The sequence below is a fragment of the Vespa mandarinia genome, chromosome 1 (genome assembly GCF_050613455.1).
Source record: "Vespa mandarinia isolate Hongniang chromosome 1, ASM5061345v1, whole genome shotgun sequence".
Classification (NCBI taxonomy): Eukaryota; Metazoa; Arthropoda; class Insecta; order Hymenoptera; family Vespidae; genus Vespa; species Vespa mandarinia.
In genome coordinates, this window is record NC_140810.1 from 10,428,379 (window position 1) to 10,452,500 (window position 24,122).

Below are 24,122 nucleotides of genomic sequence, written 5' to 3' on the forward strand. Positions count from 1 at the left end.
ATGAAAGTGTTCTGTTGTATTTTATCTAAAGGTAACAGAAAAAGTATCGAAATATAAAAGATCGACATTGAAAGCAGGTCGGTGTGACCGTGGGAATTCGTTTTATATTTCAGAAAGGACGAGGCCTCTTAAGAAAGTGTTTATCGAAGCCGAACGAGAGAGACTTTGATCGGTGAGATTCGATCGATACGCCAATTCGTTTCAGAAAATCGTTCTTCTCAACTTACTGCAGTCTTCGTGAGTGCAAAAGAATATGATGAACCGAGCCGATGCTCTCCAACGAAACTTCCTCGAAGTTAACCCTTTGTGATACATATTCTATTCAATATTTCCTTCTAATGATAATTAAGTCGCCTTTATTAATTAATTAATTTTATATGGATCACATTTCAATTTTTTTTTTAAATTAAATTTAATGTGTCATCGAAACAATCCAACAGTAAACTTATTATTGTATTATGGATTTTTAATTTATTAACGTATTACTTTAATTTACTAACTTCTGTAATTTTTATTATAATGTTATTTTAATTCATTGATTAATTATTAATTTTTATTATAATTTCAGTTTAATTTATTAATTTATTATTAATGTATATTATAATTTAATTGAAGTAAATTAATTTATAATTAATTTTATGTATACGTATGTCTAGATCATTGCTCTTTATAGAGATAGACATACATACATATTTCATCATACATATCACACATTTCATCATGATTCTTTTCTTTTCAAGATACGAATAAAAAGAAAAATATATGTATTTTTCAAAAAATACATGTATAAAAAAAAATATATGTAAAAGAAAATATATGTATAATTCATTATCATATAATCAATGAAAATCGGATTTCGAGTTTGACTCGACGTGGAAACAAAATGTCGTTGATACATTAACTATTAGAAAATTTTGTAAGAAGTTATTCAAAAAGTATTACTACTACGTTCATCGAGCATGTCCTATCACGAGCCAACGTAAATGCTGGCATATTAATAACGTACCGCTAATGTAGCTTCACGACTCGTCGCATCGTTTCTCAATGTTACCGGCAACTATTCATCCTATCTCGCTGCTTATGACGGCCTTAATCCATAAGACGTACCATGCACAATGTAGACACGGACTAAGAACGTACAACGCACGTTCCCTAACCTGAACGCCACGTACAATCAAAGATAATGCCACGCTTAACCCGTCGACTTTCTACTAGACCTAGAAAAAGAGTATTGTACTTTGTTCTCCAATAAAGAACTTTCCCTATTGTTTTCTTTCTTTTCGATTATAAATACAAGTTTTTATAATTGAATTTTTTTTCTCTTAAAAAAAGTTATATAATATGTAACTTATACCAATTTATATCTAGTTAAGTTATACATCTTTATTTATTATATCTTATTATATTATAAACTATATCTATTTAAATGGTATAACTTATGCATATAATTATTATCGTTAAGTATAAATTATATTTACTTAAAAATGTAACCTAAAATTATACGTGAAATTTATGGTAGTCTAAGTTATACTTATGTTATATTTAAGTAGATATAAGTAAAAATTAAATATAATTTATATTATATAATTGTTTTATTTACTTTTGAAAAGAAGTATAATTTAAATATAATTTATACTAGCATAATTATATTATATATAATAATAAAAAAAATCAAATTATATATAATTATATTATAATAAATTATAATATAAATAAATTATGCTTATATATACTATAAGCATAATTTATAATTTACTTAGCGTTTCATTAAAATTCGGATATGAAATAACGATTAATTTTTAATGAAAAATTTTTTTATTCTAATTTTATTTTCATTTATTAATTCATTATTAATTTTGTATCAATGTTTCATTGTTCGATAAAAACATGACATTGTGGTAAAAAAATTAATCGTCGATTTAAAGTTACGTCACGTTTCAATAAATTCAATTGTACATGGTCTTGTAATTAATTAAGAAAAAAGAAAAAAAAACGAAAAAGAGAAGAAAAAAGAAAAAAAAGATATTAAAAACGAAAAGAATGTAAATCGAAGGACGTTACGAGGTTATTCGTGTGGAACTAGTTACCATTGGAAAAAATTACAATGACTTTTGTTTCTCCGCTGTGTCGAATTAGATGGTTAAATTTCTTTTCCTTCCTTCGAAATGATGAAATTTGTCCGATAAAAAAATAAGACGAATCAACGAATGAAATCCGTGCATCGACTTAAAATACTTCTCCGATTTCGTAGCATCGAGCAAGAAACTCGCAGTTCTTAGGAGGTTCACGTACATTAATTACAATAATGAGTTTATGGTGCATAAAGAAAGAAAGAGAGAGAGAGAGAGAGAGAGAGAGAGAGAGAGAGAAAATAAGAGAAAGAGAGAGACTAACGACGGAAGCGCGTGAGCGAACGGTTGCAGCTTGTACATTGCCATTAAGTCATCTCGTTTCCGCGTTGTCGGTTAAGAAAGATAATCAAAGAATCTCTTAACTCTTATGGCGTTCTCGAAATAATACTGGAAAATTTACGCGCATATTTTATATATAAAAACGAATACATACTTCTCCAACGAACATAAACTTTTAGTTTCTAATAAGAAATTCAATCATTCTTCTAACCGATGTGATCGTTGTAATTACATTACCTTTCTTTTTTATTTTATATATTTACATAAGAATTATCGATAATTTTTATTAAATGAAAAACATAAAGTTAAATAACATTTTTGGATAAAAGATAAATATTAGAAATTAATTTCTATAAATGAAAATAAAGAAAAAACGATAAATATAATATAATATTACAAAATAATGACGTTAATAAAAAAAATGACGAATATACATAAAATGACGTGTTATCAATAAAAAGATATTATATATATATAAAATATATAATATATATATATAATATAATTATATATAATATGTATATATATATTATATATATGTATATATATATTATATATATGTATATATATTATATATATATGTATATATATTATATATATATATATATATGTATATATGTATATATGTATATATATATATAATTATATAAAATATATATATATATATAAAAAAAATTCTGATATTACTTATTATCAATTTAAATTATCTCTATAATTTGAAACTTATAACTTATCACTTGATCGAAATTCTCAAAACAATACAAAACCTACAATCCTTTAATCCTCTTCTCGAAAATAGAGCAATATTTACAACTCTTTTTTTCTTTATGTTTGTTTGTAGGTCTCATTGTCAAGGAAACATACATTGACACATAAAAACACGCAATATCATATAACATGGCACATTTTTTTCTAATGATTAGTACTTACTTTCCTGTGTACCTACATTTATTATTTATATTATTAATTATATAATTATTTAACACAATTATGAAATTTATATATAAATTACAATAAATCAAATGTCAACGAATAATAAATTTTAAATAACGCAAATAACTGAATAACAGTTCTATGTAAAAAAATGAGTTATGCAATAATAATTAATTATTATTAGCAATTTTGTATATGTTATAAATAGAAAAATGCAAATTTATATTTATATAATTTACAATGTACATGCAGATTATTATTTCGAATATTAACAGATAAATTAGTTCCAAATGGAATAATTTATCATTTATATAAATTTATAATAAAACTAAATTTATAAAATATATAACTATATTATAAATTTATAAAATTTATGAATCTATAAAGTTTATAATAATAATAATTCTATTTTGCACTCCAAGATAAATCATATGACAATACCAATGTAGGTATTGATGCAAGTGAATACGTTTTCTTATTGGTTAACGCATATGTCCCTCCAAACTGGTTTCTCATAGAATCACATATATTTTGTATATTTTTTATACATTCTTGAAATACTTAAAGATTTATCTCGAATCAATTCTATTTCCTACATCAATTTGAAAGTTATCCGACGTTTAAATAATTTACACAATAAAATCTTTGCATAATAATGTTTATAAAAATTTATATTTCTTTCTTTCTTTCTTTCTTTCCTTCACCTTTGAATTTTATTAACATTAAAATTATATTAAAAAAATTCACATATATCAATTTGAAGAAAAAAAGAAAAAAGAATACTTTATTCGTTATTATTTTTAATTTATTATACTTTACAATAATGAACGAACGAACACAAATTCCATTTAATACATTATAAAATTATTATAATAATCATGGTAATTGTAAAGGAGTGAAAGGAATAAATTTAAAATCCGTCATTCTTATGGTTTTGTTAGTTCTAATGTTAAAAATTACAAATTCGAAATACCCTTGTGTATCTCTTTTCTAATCCTATTTTATAACAAAAGGTGTCAGAAAATTTGATATACCCTTATTTCGTAGGAAAAAAATAATACGAAAAAAATGATGCGAATTCGTAGAAGGCAAAGTGAGTTAAGCCGGCTTAAACGGCGTGAGAAAGGACTCGTCGGATTTCCATGCATGAAATAATCATTTTACCATTGCGAAAGAACGGTGGCATGGCGCAGTTGTCCTGTGTTCACGACCATACAGGGTAAACTCGTAAAACACGCCAATAGCAAATGCAATAAGAGGACCGGGATATTGACAACGGCGTACTGGCTAAACTACTTTCGTGACCTTTGATCTCTTCGTTGAGAAATCTCGCCAACTTACTCCAAATGTTTTCTTCCCTCTGACAAAAGGACAGATCTGCGTACATTTTTAAATCAAACGTTTTAGTTAAGGGCAAGTAATTAATATAGTAAAATGTCGAAAAAATTAAATTTCAATTTTTCACATTCAAAATTCTTTTAAAATATTAACTTATGTAATTTACTTTGCATTTTACTATATTATTTTTAATTACTTTTATTATTATTATTAATTTACATAATTTACTTTAATTTATTTTAATTTATCATTATCAAATTTTATTATTATTAATTTGCATTTTAGTGCAAATAAAAATTAATAAGAGTGTACTTATATAAATGAAATATTTGTATTTAACATTGATCTCTCATATTTACGCATTTTGTAAACAAATTTAAAGGCTTTTCAAAAAGTTTTTTAAGCATTTCAAATTAAGTATTTTCCTTTTACCTTTTCTCAAAAATACTAAAAAGACAGAAGGTTGATCTTCGCTAAGTATAAGTTACATTTATGCTGGTATAGTTTTATTGATATAATTACATGTTATAACACAAATATACATGTAGTATAACATAATTTAAATAAATTTCACATCACACGGTGTTTGTTAAACACAAACAAAATTAAATAACAAATGGTTAAAAGATAAAATACAAAATAAAACTTGAGTGATCAATGCAAAAATATATTTAACATACATATCTCTCATGTCTACGTATTTCGTAAAAAGTTTCAAAGGGTATAGTATTTTAAATTAAATATTTTTTCTCCAAAATATTAAAAAGATATAAGGTTTATGTTTGCTAAGTATAAGTTATACTTATGCTACTATAGTATTATAACATAATTTAAATAAATTTCACATCATATAGTTATTTCGAATAAAGACGAATAAAATTAAATTATAGAGGATTTAAGCATAAGATATAAAGTAAAACTTGAATGATCAATATAAAATCATATTTGAAATTGATCCTCTCTTCTATTATTCGCCAATTATTTTATTATTATTATTAATCTTCTGCTTTATGATATGAAATATTTAATAAATATACTCATTTGCTTACGAATTATTTTATCTATAATTCTTCAATAGGAGAGCTAAGATAATCGAGAATAAAAAAAAAAAGAAGAAAAGGAAAATACAAATAAAAACATAAAAAAAATAATAGTATATTGCTTACGCCTTCTGCGAAAGTGGTAGTTCGTAAGTGATTCGATCGACACCTTGACGATAAAACCGGATTAAAACGTCTCCTTTTTATTAACAGTCACGGAATCTATCATGTTCTAAGAGAGACTGCACCTACATACTTAGCAAACTTCTAATATTCTTATGTACTTCATTGACACGATTATTCTTGATTATCTGATTTATCATAGGAAAACAAAAAATCATTATCGGATATTCCGATCTCTCTCTCTCTCTCTCTCTCTCTCTCTCTCTCTCTCTCTCTCTCTCTCTCTTTTTCTCATGGAACACGCGAACAAGCTAATCGCGTGTCTACGCGTGGGAACTCAACCAAAGACCGCCTTCCGGATTAATTCCAGAGTGTCCTAGCTGTTTGCATTTCCTTCTAGCTTCGCGTTTTCTCTCTCTCTTTCTCTCTCTCTCTCTCTCTCTCTCTCTTTCTATCTATCTATTTATCTTTCCCTCTCTCTCTCTCTCTCTCTCTCTCTCTCTCTCTCTTTTTCTTATTTTCTTCCTTTTTTACATTCTCTCAATTTTACGAGAACAGTTACGATCAAACCCATAGTGTATTCCGATCAAAGAAATAAAACTTAACAATATAAATAAATAAGAATGATCAAGTACGATTATTAACCGTAATCGTAGTCTCTGTTATTTATTTTTACAGTCCGCGCCTATTACCAGTTTCCTTCGTTTGTTCGTAATACGGCTTCCTTCTTATAAATTATTTTACGCAGGTATAATTGAACTTTGAAAAATCTTTTCGTGACTTACTTATCGTGCTCGTGGATCGATAACATAATTTATAATATTACATGCCATGTAAAATTTTATCATAGATACTTCCTGACGTTCGTTTTAAACATTGCGTAAAACTCAGCTCTTATCGAGCTCGATAGCCAGGCAATGACCTTGTTAACTTAGCCGGTAACGTGATCTCGACTAACAGGTCGACTATAGCAAAAATTACATTTCCCGAAACGGTCAAGCTATGGCGATCTCGTCACCAACGTACTTCGAGGATTAACAGGTTGGAAACATTATGTTAGATTTCTCATCTAACGATGTTTCTTGTAAATTGAACACTTTTATAACAATTTAATTTCTAATATCTAATTATGATCTAGGCAACGATAGGATTATGTGACAAATTATTTTTAACACTTTATAACTGAATTTTTCTTTTTTCTTTTTTTGTTAAAATAAAAATTATATAATATGAATTTTATAATATAATATAAATTTATAATACAGTATCATAATACCGTATTACGAAATACATTTCACAATAGGATGATAATTTAATCTACATTTTTATACATTCAACACTGTATAAATTAATTATATATTTTTGTTCTGAATAAAAATGATATAATGTTAAACGTATATAATATAACTTAAACTTTTATATAACTATGTTAGATCATGAAGTATTGTATGATATAAATGTGACTCGTATTTTAATTGGACTGACTTTATACTTTTTTTTAATTTTAATAATATATTTTATATAATAATTAATATTTCCTAACATTTATATTATATATAAAATTATATTATTATCGTATAATATTGGTTTTGTATAACATTAATTTTCAGATATGAATTAACAATTAACTTTATGGCAAAATATAATAAAAATAAGACTCAAAAAATATAAATATATAAGTATTAATACTTAATTACATTGCGTTATATAATTGGTCCATAATCGTAAAATGTAAAACGTATTCTGTACTTAGAACTTGTTTGAAAATAGTCAAGTACCGAGTTAGTTGAAAAGTCATTTTCTAAGAAACGTCTTCCTATAGACCGAAACATTGGCTCTTGTCGTCCATCACAAGAGGAAGACCAAGTATATTGACTTTTACGCCTCGTCTACGCAGAACTCGGTCGCATTTGATGTTCAACGACAACGTCGGCAAATGCGAGGACACTATCCGTGCACCGTTAATGCAGCCTCCTTTACCGGTCCAGAAAAGGAACAGGAGATTTCACGCGCGCCTATTTATGGCGGTCTTTCTTTCCTTTCATGTACTCCGAATTGTAATTTATCTCACGTGAAATCTCAAGATCTAAAGATTGAGTTTTTAAATTCTACGATCTTCGTTATTATTTATATTTCTAAAAATAATTACATTAATAATTCGATAATTACAATTGATCATTTCGCGCAATAATTATTTATATGAAGATTATCATCGATAAAAATGTACCTTGATAATATTAAATTATTTTTAAATTACTCGATGTAATTAATAATATCAATGATTATAGTTTTTCTAATAATTTCCAACAATGTTTGTATAATTAATCATTGCTTCTATACATTTTTATTTAGTTTTATCACGTATAATTTCACAAACAGTTTGTCTACGAAAAAGTTCGATCGAAACTCGTATATTAATGTACTTCTCCGTAGATATGTATAAATCATTGACGTACTATTCCGTAGTCAAGCTGCGAATCATTGAGTAACTACTCCATAGATATGCTGCGAGTCATTAGGTAACTAATCCGTAAATACATTGCGGATTATTGTAGAACTACTCCGTAGCATACTGTGAATCATTGACGAACTACTTCGTAGACACATATTGAATCATTAATGAACTATTCCACAGATATGACGTGGACCATTGACAGTTGCAAAAGTTTCAATAATCGATTAAACATATTGAGCATTCAAAATCATATTTATAAAGATTTACATATCCTTTATTACAAGATAATTGTATAATAAGTAATTCTTTTTAACTTTTTAAACGTTTTATTGAACCTTGATAACAATACATAATAAACATATGTGTGTGAATAATATATTTATAATCTTTGTTCTTAAATATAGAAGTTCATAAAAAACCAAAAAACCGTTGTAATGTAATAATGTATGGCACACAATTTTGAACTTTACTTTTGATATTTGTACAACAAATATAAACATTGCTAAACTTAGAAGTAAAATAGAAGGAACAAACATATTTATTATCACTAGGAACTAGGAATGACATTGACATTGCACTTATAACGTAAACCTACCGAATATATCGAAATATTAAATCAAATTAAAATAATAAACTGATCAACTGATTTTTAGAATATTTATCTAAATTTTTATAACAAGATGTATGACAGATATGTTCTCTCCTTAGGCTTTGGTCTAAACTTTGGTAACTATACACCACCAACATTTCATATTACTAGTACTCTTATAAATATGTAAAAACAAAATATTTATACTAGTTATTATTTACATAATAGCATGTTAATATACACGTTAAGTAGGTTTGTAACCATTTGGATTACTTTGCTGCCATTTCCACGTATCCGCACCTATGATAAATTTTGAAATATTGTACAATTCGTACGTGTATCAGATTGTAGAAAAGTATAATTATACTTACACATGTCATCTATATTTTTTATAGCACGCCAATTCAGCTCTTCAATTGCTATATTTGCATTAGCATAACTTGCAGATATATCACCAGGTCTACGTCCTACTATCTCATATGGTATCTTCTTTCCTGATGCTTTTTCAAATGCATGTATAACTTCCATAACAGAATATCCATTACCAGTACCTAAGTTTATAGGTTTAAATCCGGTTGGATTAACATTTTTCTGATATATCATTGCTTTAACATGGCCATCAGCTAAATCCATAATATGTATATAATCTCGAACACCTTCATTGGAAAAAGAAACGTGAATAATACAATTAATTATTAGATTTCGAATCGGAAAGCCATTGTGATGTTTACTAAAGTATTATTTAATTATGTTTCCCCTGTTCTTAATATACATATTTTTTACTTACCCGTCCCATCGGGAGTATCATAATCATTACCATACACACTTAATGATTTTCTTTTTCCAACTGAAACTTGAGCAATAAAAGGCATTAAATTATTTGGAATACCATTAGGATCCTCTCCAATTTGCCCTGAGGGATGTGCACCTACTGGATTAAAGTATCTGAGAGATATGACTGACCATACCTAAAAATGCATGAATTTGTTTAAAAATTTGTATAATTTTATAAATATAAATACTTAAAGTCTATTTTATACCTTGTCAGATAAGCAAAGATCTTTCAAAATTTCTTCAACCATATATTTCGTTCTTCCATATGGATTTGTGCAATTTCCAGTATTCATAGTCTCTATTAACGGAAGTTTTTCTGGAACACCATATACAGTAGCACTACTAGAGTATATAAAGCGTTTTACATTATGTTCTCTCATTACGTTCAACAAATTTAAAGTACCCCCAACATTGACTTCATAGTATTCTAGAGGCTTTTCACAAGATTCACCGACTGCTTTCAATGCAGCAAAATGTATGACGCAATGGAAAGTATGCTATAATAAAATTTACGTTTCAGAATCATTATTAATTCAGTAATAATTCAAAATAAATCTTACCTTTTGAAATACATCCTTCAATTCACTTATTCTAGTTATATCACAATTTATAAATTTAACCTTTTTATTTATTAGTTTCTCAACTCTTATAAGAGATTCTGGTTTTTCTTCATTACTTGCTATAAATGTATAAGAATGTTAGATATGTAATGTATGTTTTTAAATATATTAATCTCACAATATAATACATATTACATAAAATATAAGAATAAATAAAAGCATTTATAAAGGAGGGAAGAATAGTGCCATCAATTTTGTAACATGCACTTTCATATTAAATATAAATTATATATATATACATGATGAAACAATGCATTCAATTATACCTCACCTTTATAGGCATTACTAAGGTTGTCTATTACCACCACCTGAAAATTGGCTTGTAGTAGTTCCAAAACAGTATGAGAACCGATATAACCAGCACCACCCGTTACCAGTACATTCCAACACTGATTTGCCATTTTGCTTTTGTGGTATGCTGCATATTATTTATCAATTCTTTACTCTACTTTATAATTATATAATAAAGACCAAATTGATAGATATTTGTTATATCATAAATAAATATGCAAAGATAAAATATCTTTACAAAAATAGTTGACAACTTTTATATGTGAATAAGAATTTAGAAAACGATATAACTATAAATATAATATAAAATTAGTAACAATGTTGTAGAAATAATGCTACTTCAAAACAGATAGAATAATATATAGATTTCACTAAATATAATTACCAATTACGTTCTCTAATAAAATCTAAAAAAAATTAATAATATTCAATGTTGAAGCACTTATTTACCAATTTATACAGAAACTTAATGCTATAGCAAGTTAAATTTTACTTGTGCTGCAGATAAAAGAAAGAAGTCCATATTGTAAAAATCATTAGTAGATAGCAGTGTTTTATCTTTTATTGCGTAAAAAATAGCAAAATAAAGTCGAGAAAGTAGAATTGTTAGATAGAGAGAAAAATTACTTTACCCTACCTTTAATCTTCAATGAATACGTCTTACTTCGTCGAGGTTAATGATATACTCTATATAAAAGTATTGAATATCACTATTCGTTACAAAGTTATATAACATTGACATCACGCTGTGTTGGATATAACAACGAAGATATTCTATTATCATCAATATTTTGATACTTCAATCATTAGATAAACGGTTAAGAAGATATATTTATAAATTCAAATTTTTTTATTGCCATGACTTATACATCGTAGATTTCATATATCCATAAATATGTTACATAAATATATAAAAAATTATTGATAATAGATTGACGTATTATACTTAACATCGAAGTGTTATCGCCACGTAGATTTGTAAACAATCGAATATCCCTCCTACTTGTCTGATTATAATCAAAAGTTAATGTTACATCGAACTCGAACGAGAAAAGCAACAATTTCAGTATACACGATATTCTAGTAATTTGTATTCATATTATGATTGGTGGAAAGAGATACTGTAAAAGACGTACCATTATTTTATTATGTTAATTACGTAATATATAACGTTTTATAATTTTAATTTTTTCAATAAATATGAAATTACATATATTTTATTACTATAAGACTGACTTAAATTCTTGTAAGGCTTGTAGTTCCTATTAATATCATTATATTGGTATGCTTGTTAAAATAAATACAACCAACATTCACGTCTAATTTTGCAATGGTAACGGAAAACGAGGATACTTTTGGATAAGAAAATAAGCTGAAATTGACGTAGTTTACAGAAAATGATAAAAGCAGGCTCTTCTTTACTACACTATCGCAAAATCAAAGGAATTTTGAGAATTTTTAATTTACCAAACGAAAAGATTTCGATTCTATGAATTCTTATCAGTAAAATTCTATCAGAAAAGATTACATGTAATAATCTCATATATTGTAATAAATAAAAATAAACAGTAATCATAAGTTGAACAATAAACAATTACGTAAATCAAAACTTTATAACAAAGTTAATTTATTTTTATACGATATTTGCATGCGACGAATTGGCGGGAAACAAAGTTCAATCAAAATCTCCCTCTCTCTCTCTTTTTCTCTCTTTCTGCCATACCTACTGAAATATAGCCCCTCCTGTGGTGTCGCCTGACGGAGAAAATGCGTACGAAAGTGCGCGGCGCGTTTCGTGATAGGATAGTGGAGGGGAGACGTGCTCGTTTAATTGCGTCATAAGAGAAACCTCGAGTTTTCCAATTCGGCCATGTTGACTCGCGCGTAAGAACACATCGAAAGCAGTTCCAGCGTGTTTACGGAGTTTAAAAGTCTAAATGTAAGTGCAACTTCTGGCTCATTTCTTCTCGTTAATAAAGACAATCACTTTTTACGTTGATATTTTCAACGAAAGAAGACATTTCAATTGTATATCGAATCTGAGAGACGTCGAAAAGGAGGAAGAGGTGGACAAGTATATGTATAGTTGAAACGAGAAAAGAATAAAAAAAACAAGAGAGTGAGAGAGAGAAACGATTAGTGGCTCTCTCGAATATCGAGAAGAGAGCGGAGTAACGTGGGACTATTTGAAAATCGCGCGTGCATGGGTAGTGGCCGCCTAACGGCGTCGTCTCGCGGTTTCGACGGAGACGTATCGCGTTCGTCAGTCGGTGGAATTGGAACGCGCTGACTTGTTTACCGTGCGTACGCTCGTAAGTTTAACGTTTTTTCGACACCTGGCCATACGCCGATTCGGGAGAAAAAAACGGACGACATCCATTTTTGTTCTGCCTACGACCGTTGTTTGTCTTTTCTTCATCTCGTCGTCGACGAAGAAAACGAAGGGATTTGGCCGGTTCATTTTATCCTTCTCCTGCGTCGTTAATATTGGACGAAAGAACATACACGCCTAACTTCGTTCCTGCTGTTTAGAGGTGAGCTTTAACAAAATTATTTATTTATTTACTTATTATTACTTTTTCTTTTTCGTCGATCGATAGAACGTGCAAAATTCTGTTCAAAACTCTTTCGTAATTCTTTCTTTCTTTCTTTCTTTCTTTCTTTTTTAACTCTAATGATGTTACGATAGAAACGATCGAACGTCGTCATGATAAAAAAGAAAGTCAATGATTTGTGCGATAAAACGAAAGGAACTTCATATATACTGACGTATTGTTATAATAAACACAATTCAATGTTTTGAAATCTTATGAATGGCATAAAACAACGAATGACTATATATTACCGTACTGGGTGTATGCGCATACACACACACACACACACACACACAACACACCAGACAGACAGACAGCATACATACAGACAGAGGAAATACATAAATTCAAACTCGATTGAGGACGCACTTGTTTTTAAATATCTTTCTTTTCCATCGAATTAATATTAAAATATTCATCAGCTCTATCGATGATATTTTATTCTTCTCTTTTTTTGTCATTTATGAAGAATACACATCGATCGATCGAACAGGTTGCTTCTACTGCTATAGAAATTTCTTGATCCTCGATTAGAAAGTTTATTATAATGAACCAAGAATTTGGAATAATAATCTGATATCATTATTCCATTCCATATAATTTTTCTCGTTAAAAGCGATAAAGAAAAAAGGATAAAGATGATTCTTTGAAGAAAAAGAAGAGAAAAGAAAGAAAAAAAATCTACGTTCTGATTACATGCATGCGCGCGCGCGCACGCACACGCACGCCGCACGCATTTACTGCTGCTTGTGTACTGTACATTGTAGGTTTCACTAGGAGGAACTCTGACTTTTACTATCTACCTGCTAAATGTGGGTCGTGTCATATAGTATGCTCTATGTGTGTGTATGATAGACTCTCTCTCTCTCTCTCTCTCTATATATATATATATATATATATATATGTACATATATATATATGTACATATGTACATATATACATATGTACATATGTATATATGTATATATCTCTTCTCTCTCTTCTATGAAAATGGAACCATGGAACAAAATTTGATTGATGCACGCACACCTAAAGTAGAGAAGAGAATCTACTTGGAATTTCTCAACGCTTGGAAGGCTTTACGTTTCTAACCGAATGATTCGTCGAATCCAATCGTCGCCATTCACCGAAGATTTATTATCACAATCGACATAATATCTATTTACTCTTTTGCTTTTTTCCGTTTTTTTTTTGTAACACGATTTTACGAACAGATTTACGTTTTTTCTCTCTCTCTTTCTCTCTCTCTCTCTCTCTCTCTCTCTCTCTCTCTCTCTCTCTCTCTCTCTCTCTCTCTTTCTTTGTGTGTATGTGTATGATTCATCAATTTTTTTTATTAAATGTATAGTATATCCAATATTATATAAAGATATATCAAAGTGAAGGAAGAAACAAAATGTAGACAAAAAAATTGTATAGATAATATCTTATTTCGTACGTGATAATAAAGAGATGATCAATGTTATGTTTTCATCAATTTACGTTATTGGCAATAATCTAACTGTACAATTTTATTTTACATTTTTATATTTTCATGAAAGTAGATTTTTCATAGAATATATTTAGCAATTATCTTAACGCATTGAAGATGGGATAAAATTGTATGGAAAACGTACTGAGACAGGCATTTTTCAATGATTTATTATTATAGCAATAAATACATTTTGTTTATCATATAAATTTTCAGATATCACATACTTCCTACTGTAATAAAAGTAACCATTACCTCGCAATTTTTAAATAAATATGCATATTTCTGCATATTTATGCAGGATTATTAAACAAGATTTCTCGTTTCTCATTTGTAATATATTAAAAATATATGTTGTAATTATTATAAAAAGTAAATTAGATAGGCAAATTTTAAATATTAGACGCATTAATTTCCATGTAATTTAGCTTATCATAAATCGGTTATAATTATTTATAATAACTTTATTTTATTATTGTAAAAATTAAATTAGTACAGTGGCATGATTTAGGAATTATTATTTACATATCTTTAACTAATCATATATAAATTATATGACTCATGAATTATCATTAGAACTTACTATAACATACGTACATACATACATATATATATATATATATATATATATATATATAATAGTATGAGAGATTCATTATTTTGTTATCAGATAAATAATTACAATGAGTCGAGATGAGATATCGAATTCGAAGTCGAATATATATTTCCACGCTCGAATAGATACGCTTTCAATAGAATCTTTTATTGCAAACAATTCAATAATCTCTTCTTATTTTTCTTTTTCTATAATTTCGTTGAGTTTCCGTCAATTTATCCGATTGTTTCCAACTTCTACCGTCCATCTCCATTAAGGTAATCGTATTAGTTGTTTTATGGCACCCGGTTCGATAGTTCGTTCGTTCGTTCGTTCGTTCGATAATTCGTTCGTTCGATAGTTCGTTCGTTCGTTCGATAGTTCATTCGTTCATTCGTTCGTTCGTTCGTTCGTTCGTTCGTTCGTTCGTTCGTTCGTTCGTTCGTTACCCTTCCATGTATCGTGCAAGTTTGCTCGCTTCGTTTTCTCTTCCTTTCTTTACTTCCTTGACCGCAGATAGATCTGTTCGTAGTAACACAACAAACGTATATCCGTTCAATACCGTTAAGATCTGATGATTTATTCGATACCACAACGAGATTTAGTCTCATGCAAAAAAAAAATGCAATTCACGGCTTCTCTCGTCGATAGACGTATGTAGATGATCATGTTGCCTCGGACACAGTCTCAATGGCTTGATTATTTTAAATGAAAAAAGTTTCAATGGCTTGATTATTTTAAATGAAAAAAATCATACTTTTTTGTACAGATTACTATCTATCGTAAATCAACGAAGGAAAGATAATGATGCATGTATTTACAAATCTTGTACGTTGATTCCAATAGTGATGATCATGATATGACACGCATCGTATGTGCGTGTGATTATTATAATCATGATGGTATGAGAATGACATCACTAAGATAAATATGATCTTGTATAGTATAATTGAATAGTATCCATTTGATATTGAAATTTTCCTTGAATATCGTCCTTCATCTCATGTTATTAATTCATCCTATTTATCAAGCCTATTTCTCTCTCTCTCTCTCTCTCTCTCTCTCTCTCTCTCTCTCTCTCTCTCTCTCTTTCAATCAACATTTATTCGCTTTCAATGAAATAAAGATACGAGTTAGTACGTTCATTCAAGAATAACTCGTTTTCGAAAGAGTCTAGCGGAACATTGAATATCTCAATTACATGTGCTTTTATACTGATATATATATGTTTATATAGTAGATAAATATATAATTAGAAATTTATATAGTAGAGAAATATATAATTAGAATAAAAAGTTAGTTCTTTTTAGAGAAAGCACAAGAAACATTTATTCCCATTCTCAAATGATTGTGTAGCGGCGTGTAACTCATTATAGTTACCTTCTAAATTATCATTGTTGTCGTGGTAACATTAAAAGTTTTTTCTTTTGTTTTCTTTTTTTAACGAAATTAGAATTCAGAGAGACATGGTAATGTAAAATGTAAGATACTCGTGAGAGTATCTTGATACTTTATATACCTATTATTATTAATTTATTATCCTTTGCATTATTAATTATTGTTAGAGTAGACCAGACGCCCTCTCTTCCTTTCTCTAAGATAAGTGAGACATTGTAACGTATGCTGAGATGATACAACAACAACAATAACAATGTTGATTAGTTCGACAAATTCATTAGTCGATTGAATATATATTTTATTAGAGTTGATGATAATCGGGCTAGATTGATAGACCTTTTCGTAAAATTAACTGTAAATATTCGCCGAAAAGGACAGTTTTAATGGATACGACGATATGAGCCACGTTGCGGTTTATTAAATGTCACGAGAAATAACATCATCATGCTACATCGTGAATGCCGACTTTAACGGAATCATCCTTGCGATATTATATTCCATCATTTGTATAATGATTTATTTTTAACCAGTATTTCTTCCATAACGAAGAAGAATCGATTTGAACACGTCGTGCCTTAGCAGCTTGTCATTATTACTTTTCTATCTTACAACTGAAAATATATTATTTTTAAACAATACTTTTTTGCTTTGTATTAGTGCATTCAATTTTTTTTTGTCTTAATTTCTAAATTTGTAAATTTATAGCTGATAAATTTCAGATGTTTTATAACTATAATAAATATTTATATCTTTATCTGAAAATTTATTAGTTCAAACTATTGATCTTAATCTTATTAGTAATAATTTTTTTATACCATTATCATAATTTTCTAACATTTCTACGGATATAATGAATATTACTTATACTTTTATTTAATCACAAGATTCTTACGTCTGTCGATAAAGTCGTTATCGTAATCGTATTATTGTACATTTTTTTGTTATTAATTTTTTCATTTATAATTTATATATATTACAATATATTCTATAATTTTCTAAAGTTCCCACAGATATATTATTTATACGCTTATCTAACTCGAAAATCCTCATGTCTACTGATAGTATCGTTATCTCGATCTTTAATATAAAAAAAGATAATCAAGGAAGAGAACTTCACCGATTCTAAACGCGGTGATGCATTCAGAAAAAAAGACAAAATTGAATTAATAGTTTTATTTCTCTCTCTCTCTCTCTCTCTCTCTCTCTCTCTCTCTCTCTCTCTCTCTCTCTCTCTCTCTCTCTCCCTTTCCCTTTCCCTCTCTTTCTCTCTCTTTTCTTTTCACGTTTACGTCGTATTATCATGAAGGATGCATTCGTAGCTGCACGTTTCATAAGATATCCAACTTTCATGGACGATCGTCGTGATAATGAATAAAATGAAAGCCAAATGCACTTGGACCACATTCGTGTTCACCAAACTTGAAATTAATCGATTACTTAAGCTACCTCAACAGGACCACACATGATGAGAAAGAGAAAGAGCGAGGGGGGAGAGAGAAAAAGAGAATTTTGAGTGTATTACTTGCCAAAAACTTTCATGATCCTATCAATCTTTTATTATCTTTGACTATGATTAACTATAATTAAAGTTAACTCATATTCGTAAGGGGTTCTCAGTGAAATGTGTTCGGATTTAACGCATACGATTTGTGAACAAGAAGCTTTATAAATAACATCTTCCTTCTCGTGAAAGAGAGAAAAAAAATTTATTTTGCGGTACTTTTTTAAGAGAGTTCACGTTTACAAGACGATAAAAATAACGGTTCAAGTTTCCTTCTAAGTATACCGAGAAAAGAATTATTTTCGTAGAATCGAATTTAATTTTATATACAGACGTACAAGATAATGAATCGTGTAATATTTTTTATTTATTATTTTATAACATATGATAGAAAAAATGTTTAAGTTCGTTTGTAGAAACGAACGTATCTCTTTCTGCTGTCATTCACGTCACACGCTCTTACTATAGCCAATGGCTTCCAATTAGGTCATTTGTACGCTTTGGTGCAGAAGCAACGCCAGCGTTTTCCAAAGACGCATTAACCCGGATATATGGTTAGAGTTTTGATCGATGCTAGCTCGTATTTCTGGTACATTCTTTCTCTATTTTTCTTTAAATCGTCGACGAATGTATTTTACTTTCGAGCAATTATTTGTTTTTTCGCCACTCAAACGATCATCCCCATTAACCCACTTCGATGAAACTTTTTCGAAAATGAAAAATCATGAGACACTTCTGTTTTTTCGATGGTTTTTCTTCTCTTTCCTCATCAAGGTCAAGTAATAAAACTGCGATATAAACCTTCATGGTTAATGGATCATTTATTTTATATGTAATAGTGAATAGTAATCTTCCTCTAAACGGAAAAAAACAATCCTCTGACTCATACTATTCATATTATTCATTTAGATGAAATTGATAGAGATAAAAATAGCTGTATTAATATATCTGTGCATTTACACATTTACTATCTGTAGCACGAGATAGTAAATCAAATTAAAATATGTTTCCTTCTACGTTTGGATAATTGTGTTACATTTTCCAGAGATTTCTCACATTCGTGTTTCCAATTCGAGTAAAATATTGGTCGAGGAAATATTCGAAATTGTATTATGTTTAAACAGTTATTTTCTACGAATACTGATATTTTATAAAGTTATGAAATAATTACATTTGAAATCAATAAATGTTATATATACATTTGCCTGTTATAAAAAATGATACAAATGATATATTACAGCTATTTGTCGTGAAATAAATTGCAAGTGAATAGAAATGTAAAGTTTACCGGAATAAGGAAACATTTTTGAACAGTCGAAAGAGTAAGCTCGAGGGGCCAATGCACGTCGTAACTAAAGTTACAATGAACTTGGGAAACAGGGCTTCACCTGTCGATGTGAAACTGCGTGCATGATACGGTTGGCCGATTTTACGCTTCCTTTTGTGCTTAAAATGCGCCCCAGGGAACAAAGTCTATACATTTTCTTGTTTCTTTTTATTTTGTTTTCTCTCCTGTACAGTATGTACCTACAAGACAAAATCATTAACATGAAAATTTATTAGAGTTGAAGATAATTAGTGAAAATATCTGAAATGTTTTCTATCTATAAAGAACAATGTAGACGTATAAAAATCAGAAAATTTCACAAAAATAATTCAAAGTTTTTAATATATATATATGTATATGTATAGATCCATGTAAAATAGTTTTGTGAACTTTTTAAAGGGGAGAAAATAAGGTTTTCGAAATGAAAAGTTTTAATTACTGAAAATTGTTTAAATTTGTAATCTTATATATATTATGTATATACAATATACATATATACGTATATAATATTTATAGCCCGTATATATTTTGCAATTTCCATTATGAAGATGTATTTGAACTGTGATACATAGTGTGTGTGTGTGTGTGTGTGTGTGTGTGTGTAATATTTGCAGTATACATGTATATATATTCTGCAAATATTACGGTATTATCAAGACGCCACTGTTTCGTCTTATGCGGCAGATCGACGTAGATATCCATATAGGGTATGTGTAGTTTTACGTGATCAGAATCGAATTTTTCTTTGATGTCAGACCTTGGATCTCTCAAGTGAAAACTTATGCAGAAAAAACGACTTTGGTATCGTAATACTAAAGAACGTGACTTTTCTTCGACAATTCAACAAATTTCGTTAAAGAAAATGTGAAAAATAAATATGAGAAAATTATTAAATTATTAAAAAGGTCGTGTAATGTTGAAGCTTCTTTGTCTAATTTCTATTTAAATTGCTATTTCCCTTAGAGATTATCAGAGTTATCATAGTTATTAATAGTGTCATCTCTCGCTAGTGCTTTCTCTCTCTCTCTCTCTCTCTCTCTCTTTCTTTCTTTCTTTCTTTCTTTCTTTTTTCTTTTTTTCCTTTTTCTCTTTTTCCTTCTTTCTTTCTTTCTTTCTTTCTTTCTTTCTTTTTTCTTTTTTTCCTTTTTCTCTTTTTCCTTCTTTCTTTCTTTCTTTCTTTCTTTCTTTCTTTCTTTCTTTCTTCCTTTCTTTCTTTCTCGGTAAGAATAAATCTCTATGAATGTGAGAAAGAATCCGAGAAATGAGTCACACCGGAGTTCGAACTGGAGTTGTTGGGACTTTGTTCGATGAGTAAAAGTGATTCTCTCTAGTTGACATGTTACATCAATATTTAATGCCATAACGGTCATCGTTCTTCGTCGATGGATATCATCGTATTATTCCGTAAATTCGTGATTGGCCACACCGTCGTCGATGAAATAAAATTGCTATGGCTCCGATGATATTTTATCTTTCTCTTCCTCTTCCTCTCTTCCTCTTCCTCTCTCTCTCTCTCTCTCTCTCTTTCTCTTTCTCTCTCTCTCTCTCTCTCTCTCTCTCTCTCTCTCTTTCTCTCTCTCTCTCTCTCTCTCTCTCTCTTTCTATATATTATCAGACATATCAGAGATAACGTAACGAATTTAAAATTTGATGCATCTTCTTTATTATTTGTTTCGATGCATTCTAATTTGTTTATACTTATACCTTACTAACACTATTTTTCGCGCTATCATGATAACTTGGTTGAATGTACAAGATAAGAACGAACTTGCGGCAATTTTCTAATAAGTCTCAAACTAGAACGGAAACGGAGATCAGTCGTTTAAGCAACTCGTTTAAAGCCCGTACATATGCTTATCTGTACCGATCAAATGGCGATCGAACATTGGAGGCGAGCCGAGGCGAGGCCAGAGTTTTCAGTTACATTTAATTTGCTTGTTATCCGAGGTAACAACGATTTGTGTGAACAACGTGTACAGTAATATATACAAGGTAAGTTAATAGTTACTATGTCGAGAAAACTTCATTATTTTCTTTTTTCTTTTTTAGTATGTGTTGAAAAAATTCTTTCAAGTGAAACATTCATTAAAAAATAAAAATTATCGAAGGTAATGTTATGTGTGATTAAATTTTAAAAAGTTATTTAAAAAAATCATGTTAATGCTGTCATGGATGAAATTATATCTCAGTATTTCTTTTTTCTTTCTTTTTCTTTATTTTAAAAATCAATAAAGAAAAAGAAATTCAATTATAAATTTTTCTTATTATTTAATATTCAATGAAAATTATTGAAGTCAAATTTTCCAGTGATTGCAATTAATATTACGCTTGATTGAAACAAATGAATTTATTATACTTTATATACTTTCACTCTATGTTTCTCGTCTATTTAAAGTGAATAGACTTTAGTACATTAAGAAAATTATTTAATTTTATTTTATTTAAATATATGATACTTATATTTTGTTAAATTACACTAATAAATGGCTTATCTTAACCGAAGTTATTTACAATTTTTGTTAAATTGTTAAAAACAAGATTATTTAAAATGAATTTGTTCTGTAAAATATCCTCCGTGTGCGTGCGTATGTGTATTTAGATATATGTGTTTATGTACACTATCGACGGAAGTAACAACGATGCGGTGATGTGTACAACGCACTTCAAAAGTTGGAAGGCAAACGTGGACAAGGCGTGGTCACGTTCACAATTACCACTACGTGGCACCGTACCGTGACCGAAGTCGAGATATTCACAATGAACTTGGGATTTGACGTGCTTTAACGGGCTTGATCCTTAGTCAGTTCATTTCCTTTATCTTACCGTTGTTTCGCTCTTTGCCTTTCTCTTATTCGACTCTTACTAACTCCCACCTCCTCTCTCTCCCTCTCTTTCCCTCTCTCTCTCTCTCTCTCTCTCTCTCTCTCTCTCTCTCTCTCTCTCTCTCTCTCTCTCTCTCTCTCTCCTTCCCACTCCTTTCCTCTCTCTATATATATTATAAAAGAAATGAAATAAAATAATATATATATAAAAATAGAAAATAATAAAAATAAGCGATAAAATGTATTTATGTATATATAATATATATACATGCATAAATACATACGCAACATACACACTTTATCGCTTATTTTGTTTATTTTTATATTATCGGATTTTCTTGTATACATATGCTCGTATAATCGTTGAAAAATTGCTATCTTTTACGTATTTTCATTCTTACGATTTATTGAAATATATTGTAAATATATAATATACATACATGTATATACATATATGTAATGTTTTATAAACAATGATACATACTATATTTTCTAGAGTGGATATAATCCAAAAAAAATTAGTTCGTATAATTTACAAAATTAGCAATAAGTATTCGTAAAGTTTTTATTTCGAGCTGTTTACAAGAGAGTTTATAACGAAAACACATTACATTATTTATTGTCTGTTTTAAAACGTTATTAACATCTGCAGAGTTAAAAACTTTGTATTATTAAAAATTATTATTGTAAAATGGGACGGAAACGTGCGGAAACTACGATAAAAGAAAGAAAAAGTATTATTAATCAGTGTAAAGGTTTATTAGAAATTTCGTACATTATAAATAGACTTCGATCTACCATACAAAGATAGATATAGATTGAAAGAGATTGCAAAATAATTCGAGAAGTGGATGTCCCGAGGAAAAACAATTAATATACTGGACGAGTTGTTATTAGAATAATAAAGCAAAATCCAAAAATAAATGCTATAAAAATAGTTGGACATCTTAAATATAATTTAAATATTGATGTATCTGTTAGCACTGTGCGTAACTTTATACAAACTCAAGGGTATCATACGATTAAGTAGCTCGTAAAGAATATTTTGTAAGTGAAGTGAATAGGAAAAAATTCCAATGCCCAAATAATAATAATAGCATACCAATGAACTACTGTAATAGAGTGATTTTTAGAAACGAGAGTAAATTTAATATTTTCGGGTCTAATGGACACGGTACTATTTGGAAGAAAAAAAATAAAGGAATAAAATTAAAAGACTTACAACCTACAGTGAAACACGGTCGAAGTTCTGTATTAGTTCGAGACTATCAAGAATGTATAATATATCAAGAATGTTATAAACATGAGTACTGCTGGTGTTGGTATATTAAAATTTATTCATGGACTAATGAACCACACGGTTTACATTGACATTTTAAAACGCACTCTTATTTTTGGTGCAGAAAAAATGGGCATAAAGGATAATTTTATTTTTATTCAAGACAATGATTCAAAGCATAGTGCCTATAATACGAGAATGTGGATATTATATAACACACAGCATGTATAAAAACTCCTGCCTAGTCTTCTGATCTCAATCCAATAGAATATTTATGGGATTGTAACGTAAAATTAGAAAATACAAAATTTCTTGTAAAGAAAATTTGAAAAATGCTCTCATGGAGAAATGGAATAAGCTCTCATTCAGTGCTACATCAAATTTTGTTAATTCGTTTCCTAGAAGAGTTGCTTTTAAAGTCAAAAGGAAATCTTTCGAAGTATTAATTACACGCTTACTTTCATTTTTTATCATCAGATTAGTTTGTTACGTTTTTTAATG

The 24,122-nt window shown here is 28.7% G+C and overlaps 2 protein-coding genes across 11 annotated transcripts in view; one reads left to right on the plus strand and one right to left on the minus strand.

The window, feature by feature from the left end:
* Positions 1-8,820: 8,820 nt before the first annotated feature.
* Gale (UDP-galactose 4'-epimerase) lies at positions 8,821-11,611 on the minus strand. 4 transcript variants are annotated; one of them, XM_085659873.1, is made up of 7 exons: positions 11,267-11,611; positions 10,615-10,761; positions 10,284-10,402; positions 9,930-10,220; positions 9,677-9,857; positions 9,261-9,545; positions 8,821-9,189 (listed from the first exon to the last, which is right to left on the minus strand). In XM_085659873.1, the coding sequence occupies exons 2-7, from the start codon at positions 10,742-10,744 to the stop codon at positions 9,134-9,136; spliced, it is 1,062 nt and encodes a 353-aa protein (XP_085515999.1). In that variant the 5' UTR covers positions 10,745-10,761; positions 11,267-11,611; the 3' UTR covers positions 8,821-9,133. The 4 variants fall into 4 exon arrangements, with proteins under 4 accessions (XP_085515999.1, XP_035731423.2, XP_085516003.1 ...); XM_035875530.2 differs by having other exon boundaries at positions 11,272-11,609; XM_085659877.1 differs by lacking the exon at positions 11,267-11,611 and adding an exon at positions 11,085-11,205.
* Positions 11,612-12,486: 875 nt separating this feature from the next.
* The window catches only part of cora (erythrocyte membrane protein band 4.1 like coracle), a 34,486-nt gene continuing 22,850 nt past the window's right edge, over positions 12,487-24,122 (plus strand). For 4 of the 7 annotated variants that reach the window (XM_035875648.2, XM_035875650.2, XM_035875645.2 and 1 more), the window contains exon 1: positions 12,488-13,168. The gene's annotated coding sequence lies outside the window, so the exon portion shown is untranslated. Of the gene's footprint in view, positions 13,169-24,122 lie in introns of all 7 variants that reach the window. The other 3 variants (XM_035875643.2, XM_035875644.2, XM_035875654.2) reach the window with 2 other exon arrangements.

Coding starts and splice junctions, on each gene's coding strand:
- Gale (XM_085659873.1), bottom strand. CDS start 10,744: ATGGCAAATCAGTGTTGGAATGTACTGGTAACGGGTGGTGCTGGTTAT. Junction 10,403..10,614: donor CCTTAGTAATGCCTATAAAG/GTGAGGTATAAT, acceptor ATACATTTATAG/CAAGTAATGAAGAAAAACCA. Junction 10,221..10,283: donor TGAAGGATGTATTTCAAAAG/GTAAGATTTATT, acceptor ATTTTATTATAG/CATACTTTCCATTGCGTCAT.